We start from the raw sequence: 21727 nt of genomic DNA on the forward strand, positions 1-21727 counted from the left end.
ACCATTGTGGTAGGGGATGCTGTGGAAACACACAGGAATGAGTCTTAACCTTGCAGGGTCAAGGAATATGCTCTAGATGAAGGCACATAACCATTTAAGCAAAATGAGAGTGACAGGGTTAAAGTAGCATGAAATAAGGCTGGGTTTTTATGGTTTTATAGTACCCCTTTTCAGTAAATTTTGTGTTTTGAAGCGTATTAATAATACCCTCTGATTGTTTTTATTTCTGGGTTGTAGTGGAATTGTCAAGCAAAAAGAAACCTGCGATCTTCTCATACACAGCTTGGATCCTTACACTTAGGATTTTTAGGTTCATTATCATCTTCAGTAAATAAGCTTGGCTAAAAATAGCAGCTGGAGGTTCATCTACAATTCTAGTTTGAAATATTTTGTAAGGAATAAGTAATCAAGTTTATATGGAGATTCCAAGGAGTGGAGATTAAGTGAGAACTTCACCTCCCAGAAGGGCCTGGCTTGTCCCGTAATAGTAAGAATGAATGTCATGTCTTTAATGTGTACATACAGTATCTCATTTAATCCACAACACCACAACACATATTATTATCATAACTTATTTGCCCATTTATAATCTGAAGAGAGGTTGCAATAAGAACTAAAAATCAGGATACTTAGGGTCCTGATTCCAGTTCTTCGGAAAATTACTTCTTGTTCTCAGGAAAATCATCAGATTTCCCAGTTCTTATTATTACATCAGTAAAATAAGACTAATAATTTTTTTCTAACATCATCTCAGACTTACTTCAGGGATTGAATAACAAAATGTATTACAATCATTTTGAGGATTATAAAGTTTTCTGAAAATATATTTTTTAAATTCACAATATGCTTACCTGTGCTTAAAGCCCTTGAGCTCTTGGTTCTGGAGGTAGTTAACTATTAAGACCCAAATATTTAATTTTGTTTCTAATAAATGTAATGATTTTTATCTACTTCTATACAGCTAAGTTTTCCCTAAAGAGGAGAAGACTTTAGGTTAGAGCTTTGTCTTACTTTTTGAAGTGACAGAGATTTTTCCCACAATGAAATTGCCCAAATAATAGATTTGATGCAAGATATTATCATACCTACATGTAATTTTCCAGCCCTTCAAAATGTTGGTTATAAGGACATTAAATTCCTGCAATATCAGCACAACCCAATTCAATTTTAAGTACAATCATATATCAACACAAATACAATCAATACATAACTTTTTTATTGACTGCATTTCTTCTTCATTAGTGAGAGTAATTTTTAGCCTTGACTAACTGAAGGAATGATTTTTTTTCCATTAATTTAAATGTAATAGCTCTACTTACCCAATTTACCCATGCTTCGGAAAGTGTTATCAACCAACTAAACAAAAGAAAACAGGCATTATCCATCTTAATGTTCTAAAAATATCCTTAATTGCTCATACTGTTCTTAGTAAGAACTAGTTGATACGTTTACTAAGTGTACTCTACTTGCTCCGGATCACAAAATTTGAGTGTGTGTGGTTTTTTGGGTTTTTTGTTTTTGTTTTTGTTTTAACATCAAGGCTATGTAGTGATTCTTTTTTTCCTAGACTGTTTCATTCCATGGTGTCTAGTAAATTGATAAGCCTAAAGAGCTATTGCACTCCTGAGGAATTAGGCTAGATTTTTCAGAATAGTTATTTATATAACTTTCTAAGGTAGCCCGCAAAGCCTACTTGTATAAATAAGATTTTAAAAGCATTTGAACAAAAATATGGCTGAACTAAACCATTTTCCTGTCTCTGCAATTCAAAGGATTGCCAGTTTACTGTGTGTATCCTTATAGTGTCAGCATCACTATTTAAAGGTTTTCTCTGGTCGGTTGTTTGCTGATTTAAATAACCAATTCATAGAACTTATATGATATTAATTTTATAAAATTTAATGTTAGCTCAAGTTATTTTCTCTAGACATGTGAGGTAATTGTCCCCACGGTTATTATCTGGAAGACCCCTATTCTGTTTAAAATGCAATAAATTTATTCATGAAAATGGAAAAAAGAGAGCCCACTATCCATCCCCTTTTTCTTTTTCCTGAAATTGCTTTAGTTAAGAAAATCAAAGGAAATGGAATAATGAAATAAAAATGAGATATGTGTGTGCGTGTGTGTGTGTGTGTCTGTTTATATTTACATGCTGTTTTATTTAGTACCTGAAGCAGAATAGACATCAGTGAAAATTCTTAGAATGATTCTACCAGACATTTGCTAGATATTTTGGGCTAGATGCAATTTCTAGTTTTTTGGCTTTGATGATCTAGTTATACAAAATTATTTTCTCTTTTAAATCTTCATTTGTTTCTATTTGTTTGTTTCTATTTGAAAACTTTCCTTATTGTGGAGAATTTATCTTTGCTTACATGACAAAGGAAATTAGTCTATGAGAATAATACATATGTAATATAATAATTATATAATATATATATTATTCTCATAGAGTAATTTTCCTTATATATAATATATTATACGTATTAAATATTTGGGCATATATCTATATATGATTTATATAGATATATATATAGAGAGAGAATAATATATATATTATTCCTTGTGTAATTTCCTTGTGTGTGTGTGTGTATGTGTGTACACATTATATATGTATATGAGATATGATATCTATCGATCTAATATATATCAATAGATATAAACATTTCTGGGTGATTCAAGCCTGGCAATTCCAATATTTCATTTCACTAAACTTCAGCTTTGCTACGCCTTTCCATATCACCTAACCTCTTTAGGAAGTACGTTCAAAAATTGTGTGCATATGCGTGTGTGTGTGTGTGTGTGTGATTTAACGGAAATAATCTTAGGAGAAGTTACCCATTTTGTATAAGATTTAGGAGGTTTTCTGAATAATTGCCAGCAAACTTTGTTTTAATGAAACTGCTGGATTTAATCATTAGAGTCAAAGGATATTTTTAAGAAATTTTTACACAGGCAAGCCTGGTTCTGTCCATTTCTAAGGAGCTTAGTGTAATTGGTTCATAAAAGGAGACACAGGAAAGAATCTGTGGTTCTCTCTAAAGTTGGTGAGGTTGTGAAGAACATGGAATATTTGGCCACGAGTTAAAGTGATCAACTTTTTAGAGAGCTTACTGAGATACAGCACTACCAGATCAAAAATATACCTAATGGTTAATAAGTAATATATGCATATGTATTATTACTACTTAACTGTGACAATTAGTAGTGTTTAATACTAATTAGTAGTAGGGCTATAGTGTGAAAAACTATAAAAATATTTTCTAAATGTGTCTTTCTGTCCTCTTATACTACAAATTTTTTACTAGATATTTAATTTAGGAGCTATATCATTGCATAGTTTTAAGATATATAAATGTGAGACTTCAAAAAGCACAATAATTAAACAGATATGATTCATATTTAATAGAAATAGCTATGACATGTTTCTTTATATCTTTTTCTAATCTTCTATAGAGAATTCAAAGGAGTCAAAAGTAAAATTCTTTTTGCCCTATAGTTCTGCTCTTACAAAGCCGACATTACATAGACTCCTAGTGTTAATCCAATGTGATGACCTCAAACGAAATATCTTTTCAACAAAAATGTTGAGCAGAGGGGTGCCTGGCTGGCTGAATTGGTAGAGCATGCAACTCTTAATCTCATGGTTGTGAGTTCAAGCCCCACACTGGTTGTAGAGATTACATAAAAATAAAACCTTAAAAAAATTTTGAGCATAGAATACAAAGGATTTTACTTAATGGCATCACCTAATAGGTTCTTAGACTTGTAGGAATTAGTTTCCATCTCTCCAAATATGTCCCTCCACTTGGTATCTAGAGACTTTACTGGTAGACTAACTGTTCATTAGTCAGCTCCTTTGCATCTGTGAATTCATCATATAGGCTGTTCGTGTCCAAAATATTCATCATTTTTAAACATTTCCAAGCACACTGGCTGTTAACATAAGGTAAAAAACACTATCAAAGATAATGGTTTTAAAGCACTGAGGTAATTTCACTTTATGATTTCAAGATTGGATTCCAAATAAGTTACCATTTTAATCAAGGAGTGAGAAAGTCCTATTTAACTTGATTGCCCTACAGTGGTGACATTTTCTCTGAAAATAGTCTTAAATCCCCCCAGAATAAGTCATGGTTCTTTTCTGTATGAGATTTTGTCCTAAGCCACACAGAACTTCATGTAACTCAGATGAAATCAGTTTACCTTTTCTAGGTTCCTTATAGCTTTTTCAGAGTTCATCAGTTTTGGAGAAACATCATAAAAATTTGTTTTGCTATAAACTTTTTCTTCATTCTTATCTGTCACATATTTCAAAATTAGGGAAAGACATTCTTATTATCCCACACTTTGAAAATAGAATTTCATAGAAGACCAGTGTTCTAACATCTCTATGACCAGGAGAAATTCTATCTATCTTGTAAGACATGTCTCAGGAGACTGTCCCCTTACCTTTAGAAACTTATTTTAAAAATGCACACTTTGAAGAAACTGAAAAGTGACCAAAAAGTTTCATTATAAAACTTCATTATCACAGGTGAGCAAACTACATCTCCTTTTAGCTGCCTTATGTATAAGGTATACAGGACATTTAGTAGGTAAGAACTGTTTATTTTCTTTTCTAAAAAGTTTATAGGCTGAATGGAATTTCCCAAAATTTACATTTGCACTGTTTGTTAAATATGCATATAGGAAAGTAACTTTCCTTAGGTACATAAGGATATTAAGGGAACAAAACAACAATGAATGTTTATTCTGATGGTATATGCCAGAGCCTTCCATGACTGTTAATTTCAACTGAGGGATGGTGTGTGTCTTTTCTGAATGGGAAGGGGAGATTTTTAAAAAAGCTTTTGATTTTATAAAAACTTGCCTGTCTCTTCCCAAACTTGTGAGATCCAACCTCCTTATGCACATTCATAAACGTTCTCTTTCCTGTGTCTGTGTGTGGTCCCAAATCCATTGCTGCATATGGGTCAGAATGTCCTGCCTTGGTTACCTCTCTAATCTGGGTTTATGTATTCTTCCAAGTGTCTTTATTATGCTGTCTTTTTTGGTATTGTCATAGTATTATATTACGGTCATTCTCAGTTTCACCAATGAATTGTTAGAAACATGGTCACAATATTTACAATGTTCACAATTGAAGTAGCGCTATCTTGATACAAAGCACAAAGTTAACCTAAAGTCATAGAGGAAGACACGATCACAAGCACTAACACTGTCTCACTTGGGGCGACACAGCCATGGATGACCTAGTAGTGCGAAGTGCAAATCACAGATGCCAGCGTCAAGAGTCAGGGTGAAAGCAGCAAGAGTCATTAAAGAAACCAGGTGATCGATACTGCGTCCAGTCAACACTGCAGATAGTACAGCTTCCTACCTCTGATTTTTAGGCTGTCATACAGCTTTGTGCTTTTCTGAAGCATGTCTGATGGCTGGAACTCTTTTATGTCTTGGGGAGGGCTTTCCAAGAATTCAAAAACATAGTACTAAAATTAGGGTCATCCTGAGCAAACCTAGACAGTCACCCTCCCACCAAGCTTATCCATACTGCATATTAGTTGAATCATGTGGGGGGTCAATTACTTACTTTCTGTGTTTCAGTTTCTTCATCTATAAACTAGAGATAATAATAATGTCGCATCATAATGTTTTGTATGTTTCGGTGTCCTAATAAAGCAAATAAGCACTTCCAACAGAATACGAAACCTTTAAGTGGTATTTTAGCTTTTATCATCATCGTCACCTTACTTAACACAGAAACACTAAAGATGGAATTTTCTGTCTGCCTGGCCTCGTTCTGTACCATCACCCCAGACACTTCTAAAATCTTCCTATTTACTGCTCAGTCACTTAATTTCCTTTAAAACATTCTAACTGATCACTAATCAATTTTTGGTTTATCAGCTTTAATCGACCCTTTTTAACCTGTTTCTCTGCTTAACGCTCAGCTCCAGTAAGCTACTTAGCTCCTACATTCTCTACTATTTTCTTTTCTGTTTACTTCTTTATGATAGCTGTAAGTTTGGCTCACTAAATATGGTGAGATTTTGTTTATTATCATTATTAATTTTTATTTTTAGAAAAGGGAGCGAGAAAGGGGGAGGGACAGTGGGAGAGAATCTTAATCAGGCTCCATGCCCAACACATAGAAGGGGGGTTTGATCCCATAGCCCTGAGATCATGACCTGAGCCAAAATCAAGAGTCAGGCACTTAACTGACTGAGCCACTTAGGCACCCCATATTTTGTTTTTTTAACTCAAAGCAAGAAACTTTCCAATAACGTAGAGTGTGCTATACTATGTTTTTGAAACCAAGGAGATGTGCTGAATAAGATCTGTTAAATCCAAAGGACAGTTCGTTATGGATCTTTTGTGTTCTCTTACTTGTTAGTGCTTCTCTCTTAGCAATTAAGAACCTGAGAATGTTTAGATTGATTTTGTTCAGTGTCATACAAACTTGAAAATTGTTGCTGAGTTTTTTGGTTAATTTACTGTAAAAATCCTATGAAACACAGTTATATTGCTCTTCTTGCTGGGTTACTCAACTTTGACCTTCATCCTGTTCTATAAAGGAAATCCTGATTTCCTGAATTCATTGAGCCCTTTATTTTTTCAAGCATTTGCAGAGTGAACTTTATGTCTGATGACTTGTTTCCCAAGAGTTAGAGCTATGCTAGGAACTGATTTACAGAGTTTATACAACTTTTATCAGAAAATAGTCTTTTGTAAACCTACTGACTTCTGTGATACATTAGTAGGAAGACAAGTGCTCATATGTTTGCAAAAAAGAAAGAAAGAAAACTTATTTAGCTATGTTACAAATATTTTGGAACGACATATGTTTAAGAGGCAATTTAAAAACCATGGTATTATGCTTTAACAAATCTGAACATTTAAATGTACACATTATTATGCAGAAAGTAAAACAGGTTATTGATAATTACTGGCCCACAGTTAATAAGTACTGTAGGGTGATTTTCAAATAGTGTTTGGAAAATGCAACTTTCTAAAATTCTGAAAAAAGATAAATCATCCAGAAAGTTTCAAAATTAATTCATATAGTTTGTGTCCTATCTGGAAACACTTATGCAGTTAAAGTGAAAACCATATCAAAATCTATTTCTCCATCTTGTTTGTTGACTTCTCTTTTGGACAATAATGTTAGAAACATCAGGATTTCCACAGAAGGTCTTAGTGTATTCAGATTGAATTATTTTAAAATCATAAGACAAAAATCACATTTCCCTTTTCTGTAAATTTGGGTATTAGATGTGCCTACTTGTATAATTGGTTATTTTACATTGACAGAGTAGCTTTCACAAAACATCATTGTCTATGGCATTTTTCTTTCCCAAATGTGACGCTCACCGTGTTGTGGCATTTGAGTTACTCAGCAAGCTCTCCATAGTAATAGGACAAAGTAAATTCACAAAGACAAATGTAGAAGGGAAAATCAGAAATTTTCCACAGGTTTTACAAAATATTTGGCATTTCCAGTATGAATAGAAACCTCATAGAAAGCCTGAAAAACAAGTATTGTTTTAATGAAAATGTCTTTGTAGAGAGGATAGAATGATTCCATTTCCCCAAAATATCTCATTTCTGGAATATCATTCTGGGAATCACCCTGTCTTTCTGCCTGGAAATTTTCTCTCCTGCCTCACCATCTTCTCTTTAGAAGTTAATCTCCTTGAAGGTTTCGATTTTTTGTATTTAAAAAAAATTTTTGAGTTCATAAACATTCTTTCCAACAAATTATACTAGTCTATGAATGGTACAGACTCTGGGGGAAAATATTAGGTATGTATCTTGTGTTGCTACTTTATCTTTTCATTATAACTTGAAGAAGAATATAAAGGTGAAATTGATCCCCTTTATATAAAAGACAATAATTTGTCTTTTATTATTCAAAAGTCATAAACATATTTGTACAGTAATGAATGTAGATTTCAAATTCTAAAGTTAAAAATCTTCTCCCTTTGAATGATGTAGGAATTTTGTGACCTTAATTCATCAGTAACACACATCTTATTAATAACATAAACTAAATTGGAAATGTTACAAAGTGAATTTAGGTAATTCATCAGTTGGTTGGAATAATGTTTTGTGTCATTAGTTAACATTAAAATTTATTTCTGTTCAGTTGTTATTTTTCTGATCTATCCTTTATCATTCATACAGACTTTTGATTATTTATATGAAAGTTGCTGTCAAACAAGAAAATAATCAAGACTGTTCTCATATTTTTCCTTAAGATTTTATTTATTTATTTGACAGAGAGAGAGAGCATAGTGGGGAGGGGGGGAAGGAGAGGTAGAAACAGACTGCCCACTGAGCAAGGAACCCAACATGGGGCCCCATCCCAAGACCCCAAGATCATGACCTGACCAAAGGCAGCCGTTTAACCAACTGAGCCACCCAGGCACCCCTGTTTTCAGATTATAAACAGAAATAAGAAACGTTGACCTTGTGTAAGAATTATGTAAAAGATCCCACGTTTCTCAAAACAAACAAACAAAAAATAACATAGACTTTCTCACTTTCATATATGTTATTTCTTTTTTTTTTGCTTTCATATGTATTATTTTAATTATCACAAGATCTGAAGCCTTACTTTATCTCTATGTGTATGAGGCTTTTGATATTCAAAAGGTTAAGTAGTTTATGCAAGATAACAATTGTGAAATCGGACTGATAAGGTTAACTCCATGCCTTTGGACTCTGTAATTGACTCCTCCAGTCTTCTTCCGGGCATAGTTTGGTCTCCATTGTCATAGTTGCTTAATACCTTGACATTTCAGCATATCTTAAGATATTATGGTGTTTCAACCTTCTTATTTTCCAACTCTAATTTTATCTTTTACTTAAGATTTTAGAGCAGGGGGTCGCCTGGTTGGCTCAGAGGGTTAAAGCCTCTGCCTTGGGCTCAGGTCATGATCCCAGGGTCCTGGAATCAAGCCCTGCATGGAGCTCTCTGCTCGGCAGGGAGCCTGCTTCCTCCTCTCTCTCTCAGCCTGCCTCTCTGCCTACTTGTCATCTCTGTCTGTCAAATAAATAAATAAAATCTTTAAAAAAAAAAATAGATTTTAGAGCAGGTAGTTTAAGAACCCAAGAGTCCCCCAAAATGTGTAATGGACAGCATGCTATAACTTTTACTTTATAATTTAAATCTATTCGAGAATGTAGGGATAATTTAAGCGAGATTCCTTTATTTAGTCAACACATTAATTGTGCATCCACTCTGTGGGAGACAGTTTTGTAGGACCTGCAGATCCCTTGGTGATCAGAAGAGTTAAAACAACTCATTCTCTTGGAATGTATTTTCTAGTTGGGGGATACAGACAATCAACAAGCAATATTAACAAAATATATAGAGTAGACAAGTACTGATGAGAAAAGTAATGCAGGAAAAGTAATAGGAAAAAAAAAAGAATAGGGAAAAGGTGTTTGAAATTTTAAATATGGTGACTCAGAAGGACCCTCTGTGAAAAGGTGACATCTCAGTGAGGGACTGAAGGAAGGTAGCTGGTAAGCCATGCAGCTATCTTTTGGAAGAATATTCCAGGCCGAAGGAACATCAAAGACAAATCCTTTGAGACTGGAACATCTTTGGCATATTCAAAGAATGGAGCAGGCCCACTAGGTGGGATGAACTGAGTGAAGGGGTGGATAGGAAACCATGTCACAGATATGCAGAAGTTAGAATGCCTTGTAGACCCTTGAAAGATTTAGGTTTTTACTCTTTTTCTTTTTTTATTAACATTTAATGTATTATTTGTTTCAGGGATACAGAACTGTGATTCATCAGTCTTATGTAATACCCAATACTAGTTAAAAACACATCCCCTCCTCAATGTCCATCACCCAGCAACCCTATCCACCCTCCCCCATGCTCAATCAACCTCAATCAACCCTCAGTTTGTTTCCCAAAATTAATAGTCTCTTAGGGTTTGTCTCCCTCTCCGGTTTCCTCTTGTTTCTCTTTTTCTCTTTTCCCCTATGATCCTAAATCAATCAGAGAAAGACAATTACCATATTATCTCACTGATATGTAGAATTTAAAGAACAAGGCAGAGGATCATAGGGGAAGAGTATTTTTTTACTTTCATTGAAGTGGAAAACATCAGACGGCTTTCATCAATGAGTCAAAGAATCTGAATTATATTTAAAAAGAATTTCTCTATCTTGTTGAATATAGAGGGAATATACAGGGAACGAGGGTCAAAATCGGAAGTTCAGTTAGGAGGCTGTTTAAAAAAGGGCCGGCTCCAACCAATTTGGTGTAGTTGAGGTGATGAGCAGCAGGGCCTCCAAGATTTCCTGATGGATTTTGGTGAGACAGAAGAATCAATATGACTTCTAAGTTTGGGGCAAGAATACTTCAAAGAATGAAGTTGTTATTTACCGAAATGGGAAAACAGAGGGAAGAGAAGTTTTTTGGGACAGTGGAGAGAGAAACAGGATATGATAAGGGGCTCAGTTTTGGACATGTAATATCTGATAACTTTTTAAACATCCAGTGGAGATTAATGGATGCAGAGCTCTACTGACATAGAGAATTCAGCTCTAAGGCTAAGTTCTAGGCAGAGTATCTAGAACTTTTGAGTACCATCACTCAAAAGCAAGTATTTCTTAAGCATTTTTGTGTGTCAAGCCCAGTACTAGGTGCTGGGATATAACAGTAATAAGATATAAAATTAATAAGGCACATAATGGTATATAGTACATATTATAGGTGATTGAGTAATATAGTACTTAGAAATGTAGAACTTTAGAAATAAAAATATTTATCACATTGTTACAATAATATCTAAGAGTTTTATTCAATGACCATCTTCTCGAAGGCGCTTGTTTGTTTGTTGGTTTGGTTTGGTTTGGTTTTTTTCATGGCGTGGCCTCCTGGAAGTTCTGTTATGGCGCACTGTTATAAAGAGGGCTATTCTCAAAACTCTTATCGGGATTTAATATCCATTGTTCTTTTTCTTTCATCTTATTTATGAAATTCAAGTGGTGAGTTGTATTTGAAGGGTGCCACTATCTCAGGATAGTATACACAAGGTGGTTGGTGTTGATGTTTTCTGAGCTAGACAGTGAGACCTGAAAAGTGAATTAATCACTAGACTTTCTTGTTCTGTCTTTGAGTGTAATGTACTTTTTGTACTGATGTTTTGACATCTGGTATTCTTCTCTTAATGACTCTGCATGGGGTTTTTGAAGGACTTAGGAAGACACTGAGTAAAAGTAAATACATTTCTAATAATGTAACTACCCAGACAAAGGCAGGAGTTTTTTTGGTTTCTTCTTTCTTTTCTTTTCTCTCTCTCTCTCTCTCTTTTTGTTAGTGTTTTAGGTCTTTAGGATACATTTGAGAATGTATTATACCTGCCATTTTTCCCATTACAGAAGACTGCTGTGCTGAACATTGGTGCTTGTTACTCAATCACAGCATCTTTCCTTTGAGTCAAAGAAGAGAGCAAATAGCCCTCTGTTCAGGGAGCTAGGTAGCTCTAACCACTCTCCACTCTCAAACAGTAAAAGTAATTTACGCTATCTGAGACCCAACACTACTTGGTAGTGTCCCCTGGAGAACAAAGCAGTTACAGCAAAATTTCATGTAGTTTTCTTTCATGATTTGAGCTCCTTCCGGGAAATATATCTAGAGTTATGCAGGAATATTTCAGAACTGTTTCACTGACAGTGTTCTAGCAGAGTTCTTTATCAAATAACTGTGAAGTCTTATCTGGTGACCTGAGAAGGGCTGTGATTTAGGCTATAGCATAGTGACTGGCTTGGGAGAATTTCCATATTCAAAATAATCTTTGTATGAGGTTTGTATATAACAGAAAAGTATGAAGTTTGAATAAAAACAAACAACACCAGAAAACCTGGTTATTTAGTATTTTTGAAGTGAGCCAGCAGTGTGGAAGTCACTAAGTATAGTGACTTGCATCTTAAAATAAAAATTGGTGTGTATGATCTACACAGTTGAAAAAGATGTTAATTAGAAACGTATCGCTTTGTTTTCAACAAAAAAATTCCCCATGCTGATACCACACTTTAACTACTTCAGTATATATCCATAAATATCAATATCATTGTTTTTTTGTTTTTTAAAAATTTTGTATATGTGGCATTATACTGTATAAGATTCTTTTGTCACTTGCATTTTTATTTTATTATTTTTTTATTTTTAAAAAATTTTATTTTTTTTTATTTATTTGACAGAGAGAGGGAGATCACAAGTAGGCAGAGAGGCAGGCAGAGAGCCCAATGTGGGCCTTAGGTTTTGAGAAGTATCCATGTTTGTGACTATAAATTTAGAACACTGATTTTCTATTATACTTCAAAATATCATTTCTATAAATCAACTATTACTTATTTGTTCCCCTACTTATGGAAATTAGGTCTTCAGGGCTTTTTAAGCAACTACAAAGAAAAGAAGCGTTGATGGTCATAGACAATTTCTCAACTCTGCTCCAACATCTTGGCATTCTGATATGTTGGGCCACCCTAAAATTTTAATGCTTCACAGAAGTGGTTTTGGGTGAAGGCAAGCTACCATGGAGAGGGAATAGAGTTTGGAATCTTAGAAGGACAGAAATGAGATAGTACATAGAGCAAGAAACATGAAAGGAATGGGTCCCACAGGACTATTTTAATAGAGCCCCCCCAAAAATGTAGTTTTAGTACAGAAGCTTTTTATGAACTTCTTTTTCTTAGCCCTGTTTTATGCTGCTACTGGAGATAGTAATATTGAATGCTTATTTTCCATCTGTATATAACAGGCTCTTTTCATGCAAAACCCTTTAAGGATCAAACTTCTTGATCTCCTTAAGCCATTCAATATGAATATAAATCCAGTGAATATCCTCATTCTTTTAGATCTTCCACTAAATAAATGGTATGTGCATGTGGCTGTTCATCAGAATTAACTGAGAATCTTTACAAAAATGCATACTTTTATGAACTCAAACTTGGAAATCTTGATAAAGAGCTTAAATGGCAGAAGAATTGTATCTTTTTTTTTTATTATTATTAAAAAGTCCCTTGGTGATTTAGAAAGCATTTCAGTTGAAACACCACTTCCCTAAGTGTATAACTTAGTTTTTTAAATAGAGTATTCCGTAGTGGGGTTGTTTTAAAAAAAAAAAAAAAACTATAAAAGTGATACGAGTTGAAAAAATACAGCTTTTCCCTGAAATCATAAGCCAGAGTTATGTTGACTTGCTTCAACTATTTGTTTCCTGAAAATACATGTGACCAAGAGGAGTGCAAACACTATTGTCATCCCTGAATATCAAGCTGATTGACACCTCACAGAGAATATTAAATGCTTTACCTGTGAACTAGGAAACCCAAATAATTAAGTTATCTTATTCACTGTGTGTGCCTAGTACATTATGAAACCATGCATCATGAATCCAGGTCCTCGTACGACTTCATGATTTGTTATGCATAATTGCAACTTACGGCTTTTCTGTTGTCTTTCCAGCACAGTGATGCGGTCCATGACCTTCTTCTGGATGTGATCACGTGGGTTGGAATTTTGCTGTCCCTTGTTTGTCTCCTGATTTGCATCTTCACATTTTGCTTTTTCCGCGGGCTCCAGAGTGACCGCAATACCATCCACAAGAACCTCTGCATCAGCCTTTTTGTAGCTGAACTTCTCTTCCTGATCGGGATCAACCGAACTGACCAACCCGTAAGCAACCTACGCTGATATTAGGAAAGAATGTCTCCATTTTTCCAGCTTTCCAGTACTCAAAATATTCTTGTTTGAATGGAGCCTCTCTTCCAGTTGTCTGCGATAGTTATAAATTTTCAGATCTGATATAAATTTTCAGAGTTAGATTTTCAGAAAATCTCAATTTTCAGATTATTCAAATTATCAGCTCTACCCCCGGCCTTTTTACTCCATTGTTGTAAAAAAAGCAACAAATGTTAGGGCGTATGCCTACATTTCTTGAGAAATTCTGTTCATAACCTTGCCTTTCTCAAGAATTAGGTCTCCTCATTAGTTTGTGTGTGTTTGTTTTGTTTTGCTTCTTTATTTTTTAAGATTTTATTTATTTATTTGAGAGATTGAGAGTGCACACAGCAGAGGGAGCGGGAGAAGGAGGCTCCCCACTGAGCAGGGAACCCAATGCAGGACTCTATTGCAGAAGCCTGCGATCATGACTGAGCCAAAGGCAGATGCTTAACCAAGTGAGCCACCCAGGTGTCCCATGTTTTGCTTTGTTCTTATCAGAGTAGAATATGGGGGAAATTTCAGTAAAATCATTTGGGGAATAGAAGAGTATCTTTCCTAATAGATATAATTGTTATTTTTCAAAGTTTATCACAAACTTTTTTTAAAGTTTTTTTTTTTTTTAAGTAATCTCTATACCCAAAGTGGGGCTCAAACCCACGACCCCAAGATCAAGAGTTGCAGGCTTTTCTGAATTAGCAAGGTAGGCGGCCGTATCATATACTTTAAAACAAAACAAAACAAAAAAAAGTTTATATCATATTTAAAACTTCATGCCTAAAATGAGTTTTTCTAATGGACATATTTGGAAAATAGTTCAGACTATAGGACATTTCAGAATTTATGAACTCTTCCCAAATTTTGTTTGACACATTGTATTTGTACAAGTCCTATTGACATCTTTAATGTCAGCTTTATACTTTATTCCAAACTGTATTTAGTCATGTGAGAAAATAAAGAAGAGGAGCAAAGGAAGGTAGTAGGGAAAGAAAGGGGGGAAAGGAATAGCACTGGCCAACGTTTGGTAAAACCAAACTGAAAATACAAATAACAGTATCTAATTACTCAACAGACTATGCTTACTTATACTTTTTGTGAGGCCCATTCTATTTACTTACGATTCACAGTACGTTTGGTCTCATGATCAAAACTGTAATTGAAAAGAAAACTTAACGTTTTTTAGAAGATGTGTCGGCATAGTAAATAATTCATTCACTTAATGCTGTTCTCTGGTATGTGTCCATAAGTACGGAGTACTTTTCAATAAAAATGCAGTCGGATTCATGTTGGTGATTACACATTCATGATTAATGGCTGTAAAGGGTACAATTATGGTGATTATACTTTTAATTGGTTATCATATACAAATGTGACAGCTTTTTCCATAAATGCATACATATGAATAAGCAATCAAAGAGTACTTTTCTTTTCCCAAAAAAGTAAAATCTTCTGATAACAAAAATTAATAGTTGAGGTTCTAACTCTAAAAAGCAAGGAATGGAAAACTGTGTTATTTTCCAAGAAGGAATCATTTCATTCTCTTGTTAACCTGCAATTCAAATGTTGTGTGATTTCTTTTCACTTAGAAACCTTATTCTTTTGTTTCCTGATGTACATATGGTATGATAAACCTCACCACATGTTGTATACTGTACAAAACTAACTTACGACAAGTAGCATAGAAAGCAAAGATTGATATGAAAAGTTGGAGTAGAGCATGTCTTAGCTCAGTTTCTTGTTCCTGAATAGGTAGGTGTTCTCTTCCTGACTCTTAGGTGGTGATTAGGCTGTGCTTTCTCTCTAGCCTGCTGATAGGGGACGTCCTCATCTCCCGTCAATGTCATCTCTCTGACGCAATGAAACTGACCTGCCCTTTGTCTCTTTCTCAAAGACCATATACTCATCATTGAATCCCTTATAATCTGATAATGTCTATAAGTTTTTTGCCCTTTTCTAGTAGGAGATATATATTTCAGTTAGGATTTCTTTCTTTCTTAAGACGTATTTATTTATTTGAGAGAGAGAAAGAGAAAAGAGGGGGGCAGGTAGAGGAAGAGGGAGAGAAAATCCCAAGCCGACTCCATGGTTAGCGTGGAGCCCCACCAGACTGATCCCATGACCGTCAAGACCACGATCTGAGCCGAAACCAAGAGTCAGAGGCCTAAATGACTGCTCCACCCATGCACCCTTAGGATTTCTTAAAAAATAAAGACCTCCACTTCCCCAAGGAGTGAAAATTTCAGAACTGACATAAGATAATCAGTACATGTTCAGATGAAACTTGCAGTGCCTTAGAGAATATGCCAAAATAAGGACTAGCTGTCTTTTTTGACCAAGCTTGTCCAGCCCAACATTTCTTACAATAAAGGAAAATGAGAGAAAGAAAGCACTCTGGACATTTTATTTTATTTTATTTTAACCAGACCTGCTTTTACACTTTGCAGCATGAACTTCCCAATGTCACTTTAAATCCTTCCTGAAACCAGGCAGAAAAGAAATAAACCAGCAAATAATAATAGCAAAGTAATGATTCCATCACAAAATTACTGTAATTGTTATACTTTTTAACTTTAAGAGCTTTTATTCTCCTTGGTTTTAATGTTCCTTTTTCATTTACAATTAGAGGACTTAGTGATAGAATACACATGATCATGGCCAAGAAAAATAATGCATGAGATGTTGTTTTTAAAATTTAGACTAATCTCAGTAATAATTATCAATAATAGGCTCTTATTAGATGTTTTTTCCTAAATTATTTAATAGTATTTCTTTATAATCATCCTATGCTGTCATCTGTAAGCCATTATTACAAAAAATGTTAAATGTGGTTATGAAGGATCAGTTCTATTTCGGTTTTAACATTGGAATTTTAAGAATCTTGTCTAGATTATTCTTCTGCAGACCTCTTGTGTGACCGCAGTGTTGCTAAATGTTGATTTTGACGTTATGGTAGATTTTGTTCCGCCCTTACTCGAGCGCTTTGTTCCCTTCCCTAGATTGCCTGTGCCGTTTTCGCTGCCCTCTTACATTTCTTCTTCCTGGCCGCCTTCACCTGGATGTTCCTGGAGGGAGTGCAGCTCTACATCATGCTGGTGGAGGTTTTCGAGAGCGAGCACTCACGGAGGAAATACTTCTACCTGGTCGGCTACGGGATGCCCGCGCTCATCGTGGCTGTGTCAGCAGCGGTAGACTACAGGAGTTACGGCACAGATAAAGTGTGAGTTTATCATTTCTTTCCTTTTTCCCCCCCCTCTCTTTGGAAATCTAGTTGAAATACATGCTTTGGATTTTCTTGGAAGCTAACGTCTCTGTACCACCTCACAGCAATAAATGATAGAACTGGAGAAGCAAATGCGGATAATTCAATCCAAGGTTGTACTTTTGTTATGATACAGAGAGAGAAAAAAAAAAAAACATCCCGAGATTCAGTAGGATGCTGTTTAAAACAGCTTAATTTTCCCACAGCTACATCAGAGCCTTGAGTAATTATACGAAGATGAACGCTTTAATATCTTTCAGGGCACTGGAACATTTGTCAAATGAAGAACTAGCTATGTCAGAAGATGTGTATTCAGAGGACAGCATAGTCCCTGATATTAATGGCTTCTCTTCTTCCTGACCTGTCAGTACTAGTCACTGGATAGAAATTTATGTCATTAACAGAAAGAGAAACAATAGGAGCAGGGGCAGCTTGTTATTCTTCCCCCTTTTTTTTTTCCCCAGGTGGGTATTGGGTTGTAGTGATGAATGTTATTTTCAGTATACACTCAAATTGGTGAGACATACATGTCCTGGAAAGGAATTCAGTGAAAAATATGTTGTAATTGACATCAGTGTAATGGTTGGCATCCTGAGAATGAATGAAAGTTTCAAAAGAAAAATCAGAAAGAAGACCAAGAGAGAGCTCCAATGAATACCCTCATTTAGGACATAGTTTGATGTGGGAAAATAAAAATAGAGACAAAAGCCTTAAATGAGGCTCAGTAGGTTAAAGCCTCTGCCTTTGGCTCAGGTCATGATCCCAGGGTCCTGGGATCAAGCCCCGCATTGGACTTTCTGCTCAGCAGGGAGCCTGCTTCTCCCTCTCTCTCTCTTCCTGCCTCTCTGCCTAGTTGTGATCTCTGTCTGTCAAAGAAATAAATAAAATCTTAAAAAAAAAAAAAAAAAGCCTTAAACGAGAATGAGAGCCTTTAAAAGAACTTTAAAAGAGAATGAGAAGATCATTTCAAGATGGTATTTCAGAACACCAGCTGGGGTGTTCTGTAGCAAAGATAATTCCAGAGGATAAGCACGGAGGAAAAATTATTTGTCCTTTGCAACAATTATTTTGACAATGCTGGAAGCAGAAGCCAGACTGGAAGGTTTGAAGAGATATGTCAATAGCAAGAAAGTAGAGTCTTAAAAGTATTACCTGTAGCCTGAAAATGTTTGAGAAATAGTAAAACATTAACTTGTGGTTACAGAAATGAAGAAGATTTTTTCAAAATGAAGTCCAAAGAATGTCTCGGGGGTGGGAAAAATGCATTTCATAGAAGGAGATTAATAGAGGGAACATGTGTATGCCTTATTTATATTTAATATATAGAGAGGCTGAATGAAAGGGAAGGTTCTAGAGGGATAGAAAAGCATAAGATTATACATAAGATTAACAAAACCTTGATTTAATACAGGAGTTGGCTTTGCAATACACCTCATCCAAGTCATTAATTTTGCAAATGAAAATAATCAAGGACCAGGTAAATTAATTGCCTTGCCCATGGTTATAGAGCTAGATAGTGGCAGATGTGTGATAAAAAAGATCAGATTCATTTCCACTAGACTAGGAATGTTTTTGGAAAAGTAAAATGACCCCTCTCTTCTAAGATGAGTGTGAAAGAAAGAACAGATAAGATGAATTTCAACGTGGAACAACTTTCCCATCAAGTAGAAGAAGCGGACTTGCTCAGTGAACAGGTGAGGTCACGTTGAGAGGACAGGAAATTTGAAAAGTCTTGAAATAAGCACTATGGAAAATGGGCTAAGGAGCCAATTAAACATTAATAAAAAGATTTCCAAGCAGCACTGAAGGCTCAGATGAGGTTAGATAACATCAATTTGTACAGAAGTTAATAAGCCAAATTTCATGACTTTCCACCAGCCATCAGCAGCCTGAATATGCTGGCACTCAAGCAGCTCACTTCCCCTGAGAGAGGATTCATGAGGAGGGAAGACAAGCAGAAGCATTACTGGGAACATAAAGTAGAATCTGTCGCGACAATACAGTTGAAAGAAGACCATCTCACTTCTGTTGAATTTTTCTCTCTTGAGCGCAAGAAAGGCTGTAAAAGGCTATTTGTCTAAACGTAACTAATAGTAATTGTTTCTTAATCCAACCTTTATGAAATGTGGTCAAATCGGAGTTCATTTTGTGGATCCCAGTGCCAACTATGGAACAAATTGGGATTAGATAAATTTAGATTAGATAAAAGCATTAAAAGAGCTTGCCTCCAAAGACCTCTTAGGTGAAGGGAAATTAGGTAGGTCAGATTTTTTAAAAAATAACACCTGTATTGATATAATTCACATACCATAAAATTTACTCTTTTAAAGTGTATGCTGCTGTAGTTTTTAGTACATTCACAGTGTTCACACATCACCACCATCTCATTTTAAAATATTTTTATCCCTTAAACAGAAACCCACGAGCTGTCATTCTCCTTAGGTCATAGGATTTTACATTTTAATTAGCATATCCCCTCTAAGATATTAAAATTGAATGATATAGTTATTTGTGACCTGCTAATATTCAAATATTGTTCTTAGGTCATTTCATTTTGCTCTCTATCAGTCCCTGAATTGCTTCTACTTTTATGTGTTTCATTTCTTTTCAGATATTTGCAAATTTTCCTGTCACTAAACTGACTCAAACTTGTTTGCTTTGTGTTTTAATCATTTATTTTGAAAGAGATGTCACTTCCTTGGTAGTATGAATCTATCTTGCCTTAAAATCAATAATATGTAAGTCTCTTGTGACTGTTCAAGCTTTGACCATCCTTGCTTTAATTTCCTGCACCATAACTGGAAACTCTCATTTACTGACATTATTACTGTGTGGGAAGAGAGGCTAATTTACTTCCCAAGCACTGATTTAAAATAAGCCTTCATAATAGTTCAGTTCCACAATTATGATTTTTCCCAACACAAAGAGCAGCAAAGCCGATATAGAGAAAAGGAAGGAGCAACGAAAGAGGGAGAGAAAAGAATATGGAAAATTGCTTTAAAATTCTATCTCAGGCAGGCACAAAGTGTTTAGTGTCTCATTTGTACATTTTAAATAAATCGTCCGCAGAGAAACCTTCCAGAATACATGGAAAAATTGTTTAACTTCTACCAGTTGGGAATGCATCCAATCCAGGGTCTATTTTGCCCATTGAAGAAGCAGGTGTGGAAAAAGAAACATTACTCAGGCATTTGCATTTACTTGAGAAGCTGAAATGAACAGATCATGTTTTCTATCAGGAGTTTCATCAAGATAGCTTCTCAAAGAAAAATATAAACAGTGAATTTTTCCACAACGCGAAGGATCTCTGCATATAGAATTATATATCTTGTTCCTTATTATCAAATCTTTGTTGGTCCAGTTTCTATTAGTATTGTCAACTGCTCTTATTTGACCTTCAGATGACATTCCTGACTCCCTGTTCATCTCATGACTTTTTCTCATGTAAATCTATCTCAAATTGTTTTTTGTTTGCCAGTGTTACCGTCTTCTTTTTTTTTAAACAGATATGTAAGTCTTTTTTTTTTTTAAGATTTTATTTATTTATTTGACAGACAGAGATCGCAAGTAGGCAGAGAGGAAAGCAGAGAGAGAGGAGGAAGCAGGCTCCCTGCCGAGCAGAGAGCTTGATGTGGGGCTCGATCCCAGGACCCTGGGATCATGACCTGAGCCGAAGGCAGAGGCGCCCCTACATTCATCTTTTTAAATACAAATATATAAAGTCCACTATCTTAAATAAACTGGAACTAACCAGAATGCAGACACATATTTTCAGCTCTTTTCTGTAAATTCTTATTAAGCTCAACACAATGAATTTTTATGTAAAGTCCACAATCTTAAATAAACTGGAACTAACCAGAATGCAGACACATATTTTCAGCTCTTTTCTGTAAATTCTTATTAAGCTCAATACAATGAATTTTTATGTCTTAGAAATCTATTTCACTTATATTTGGAACTTTGTCATTATTAAATTTTTACTTCAGTTTCAACCACTTAAGAGTACCTCTAGAATAAAGCCATTGAATATATATTATAGTACTCCAAATAATTATAAACATTCTTCCCTTTTCTCTCCTCTTAATATATTTAATTATATTTTATTATACCGACAATGAGGTCTTATTGCTGAAACCTTTAACAATAGTGATAATAATAGCTTACAATTCTAAAAAGTAGAGAATCATATCCATGGTAGTATGAGATAAAATTAGAAATAAAATTAGTTTTATAGGTTAAATAACTTATTTTGATACAGATAGTGGTAACCATCATATTCCATCCGGCTGATGGATTATGATGTGTTTTTCTATGAAGTTTTAGGGTTGTTGAACTGATAATTATGTACAAAACTCATACACACAAAGCACACATAATTTGATTTTGAGAAGTTGCTTAGTTTGCCATCAATTTGCAATCCTTGTAAGAGAATTTATTATTATTTTCAGATGTTGTTTAATCAAATCTTTTTATCTGTACTGACATTATCTCGAGAATGTATTTAGAATTACATTTAGTCACAATAATTGGACATTTAAAAAATTAGATTAGAAGACCAGTACAATCATTTAATAAAAGAAAAAGAAAAAGCTTTCAGCTAGTGGACCACAGTTCTAAATTGCACTGTTAACAATGGGCATTTATTCAATTTTACCTCTGTTTTTGTATATTCCCTTAGTCTCTCTTATACTCTTATTCACATGCACATTCAGTGA

At 34.8% G+C, this 21727-nt stretch overlaps 1 protein-coding gene across 13 annotated transcripts in view; it reads left to right on the forward strand.

The window, feature by feature from the left end:
* Positions 1-21727, forward strand: part of ADGRL3 (adhesion G protein-coupled receptor L3) — an 801456-nt gene that overhangs the window by 697705 nt on the left and 82024 nt on the right. For all 13 annotated transcript variants that reach the window (XM_059384586.1, XM_059384618.1, XM_059384626.1 and 10 more), the window contains 2 exons: positions 13499-13708; positions 16750-16970. In XM_059384586.1, coding sequence (XP_059240569.1) covers positions 13499-13708; positions 16750-16970 — 431 coding nt within the window. The remainder of the gene's footprint in view (positions 1-13498; positions 13709-16749; positions 16971-21727) is intronic.

This window comes from Mustela nigripes, chromosome 1 (genome assembly GCF_022355385.1).
Source record: "Mustela nigripes isolate SB6536 chromosome 1, MUSNIG.SB6536, whole genome shotgun sequence".
Taxonomy (NCBI): domain Eukaryota; kingdom Metazoa; phylum Chordata; class Mammalia; order Carnivora; family Mustelidae; genus Mustela; species Mustela nigripes.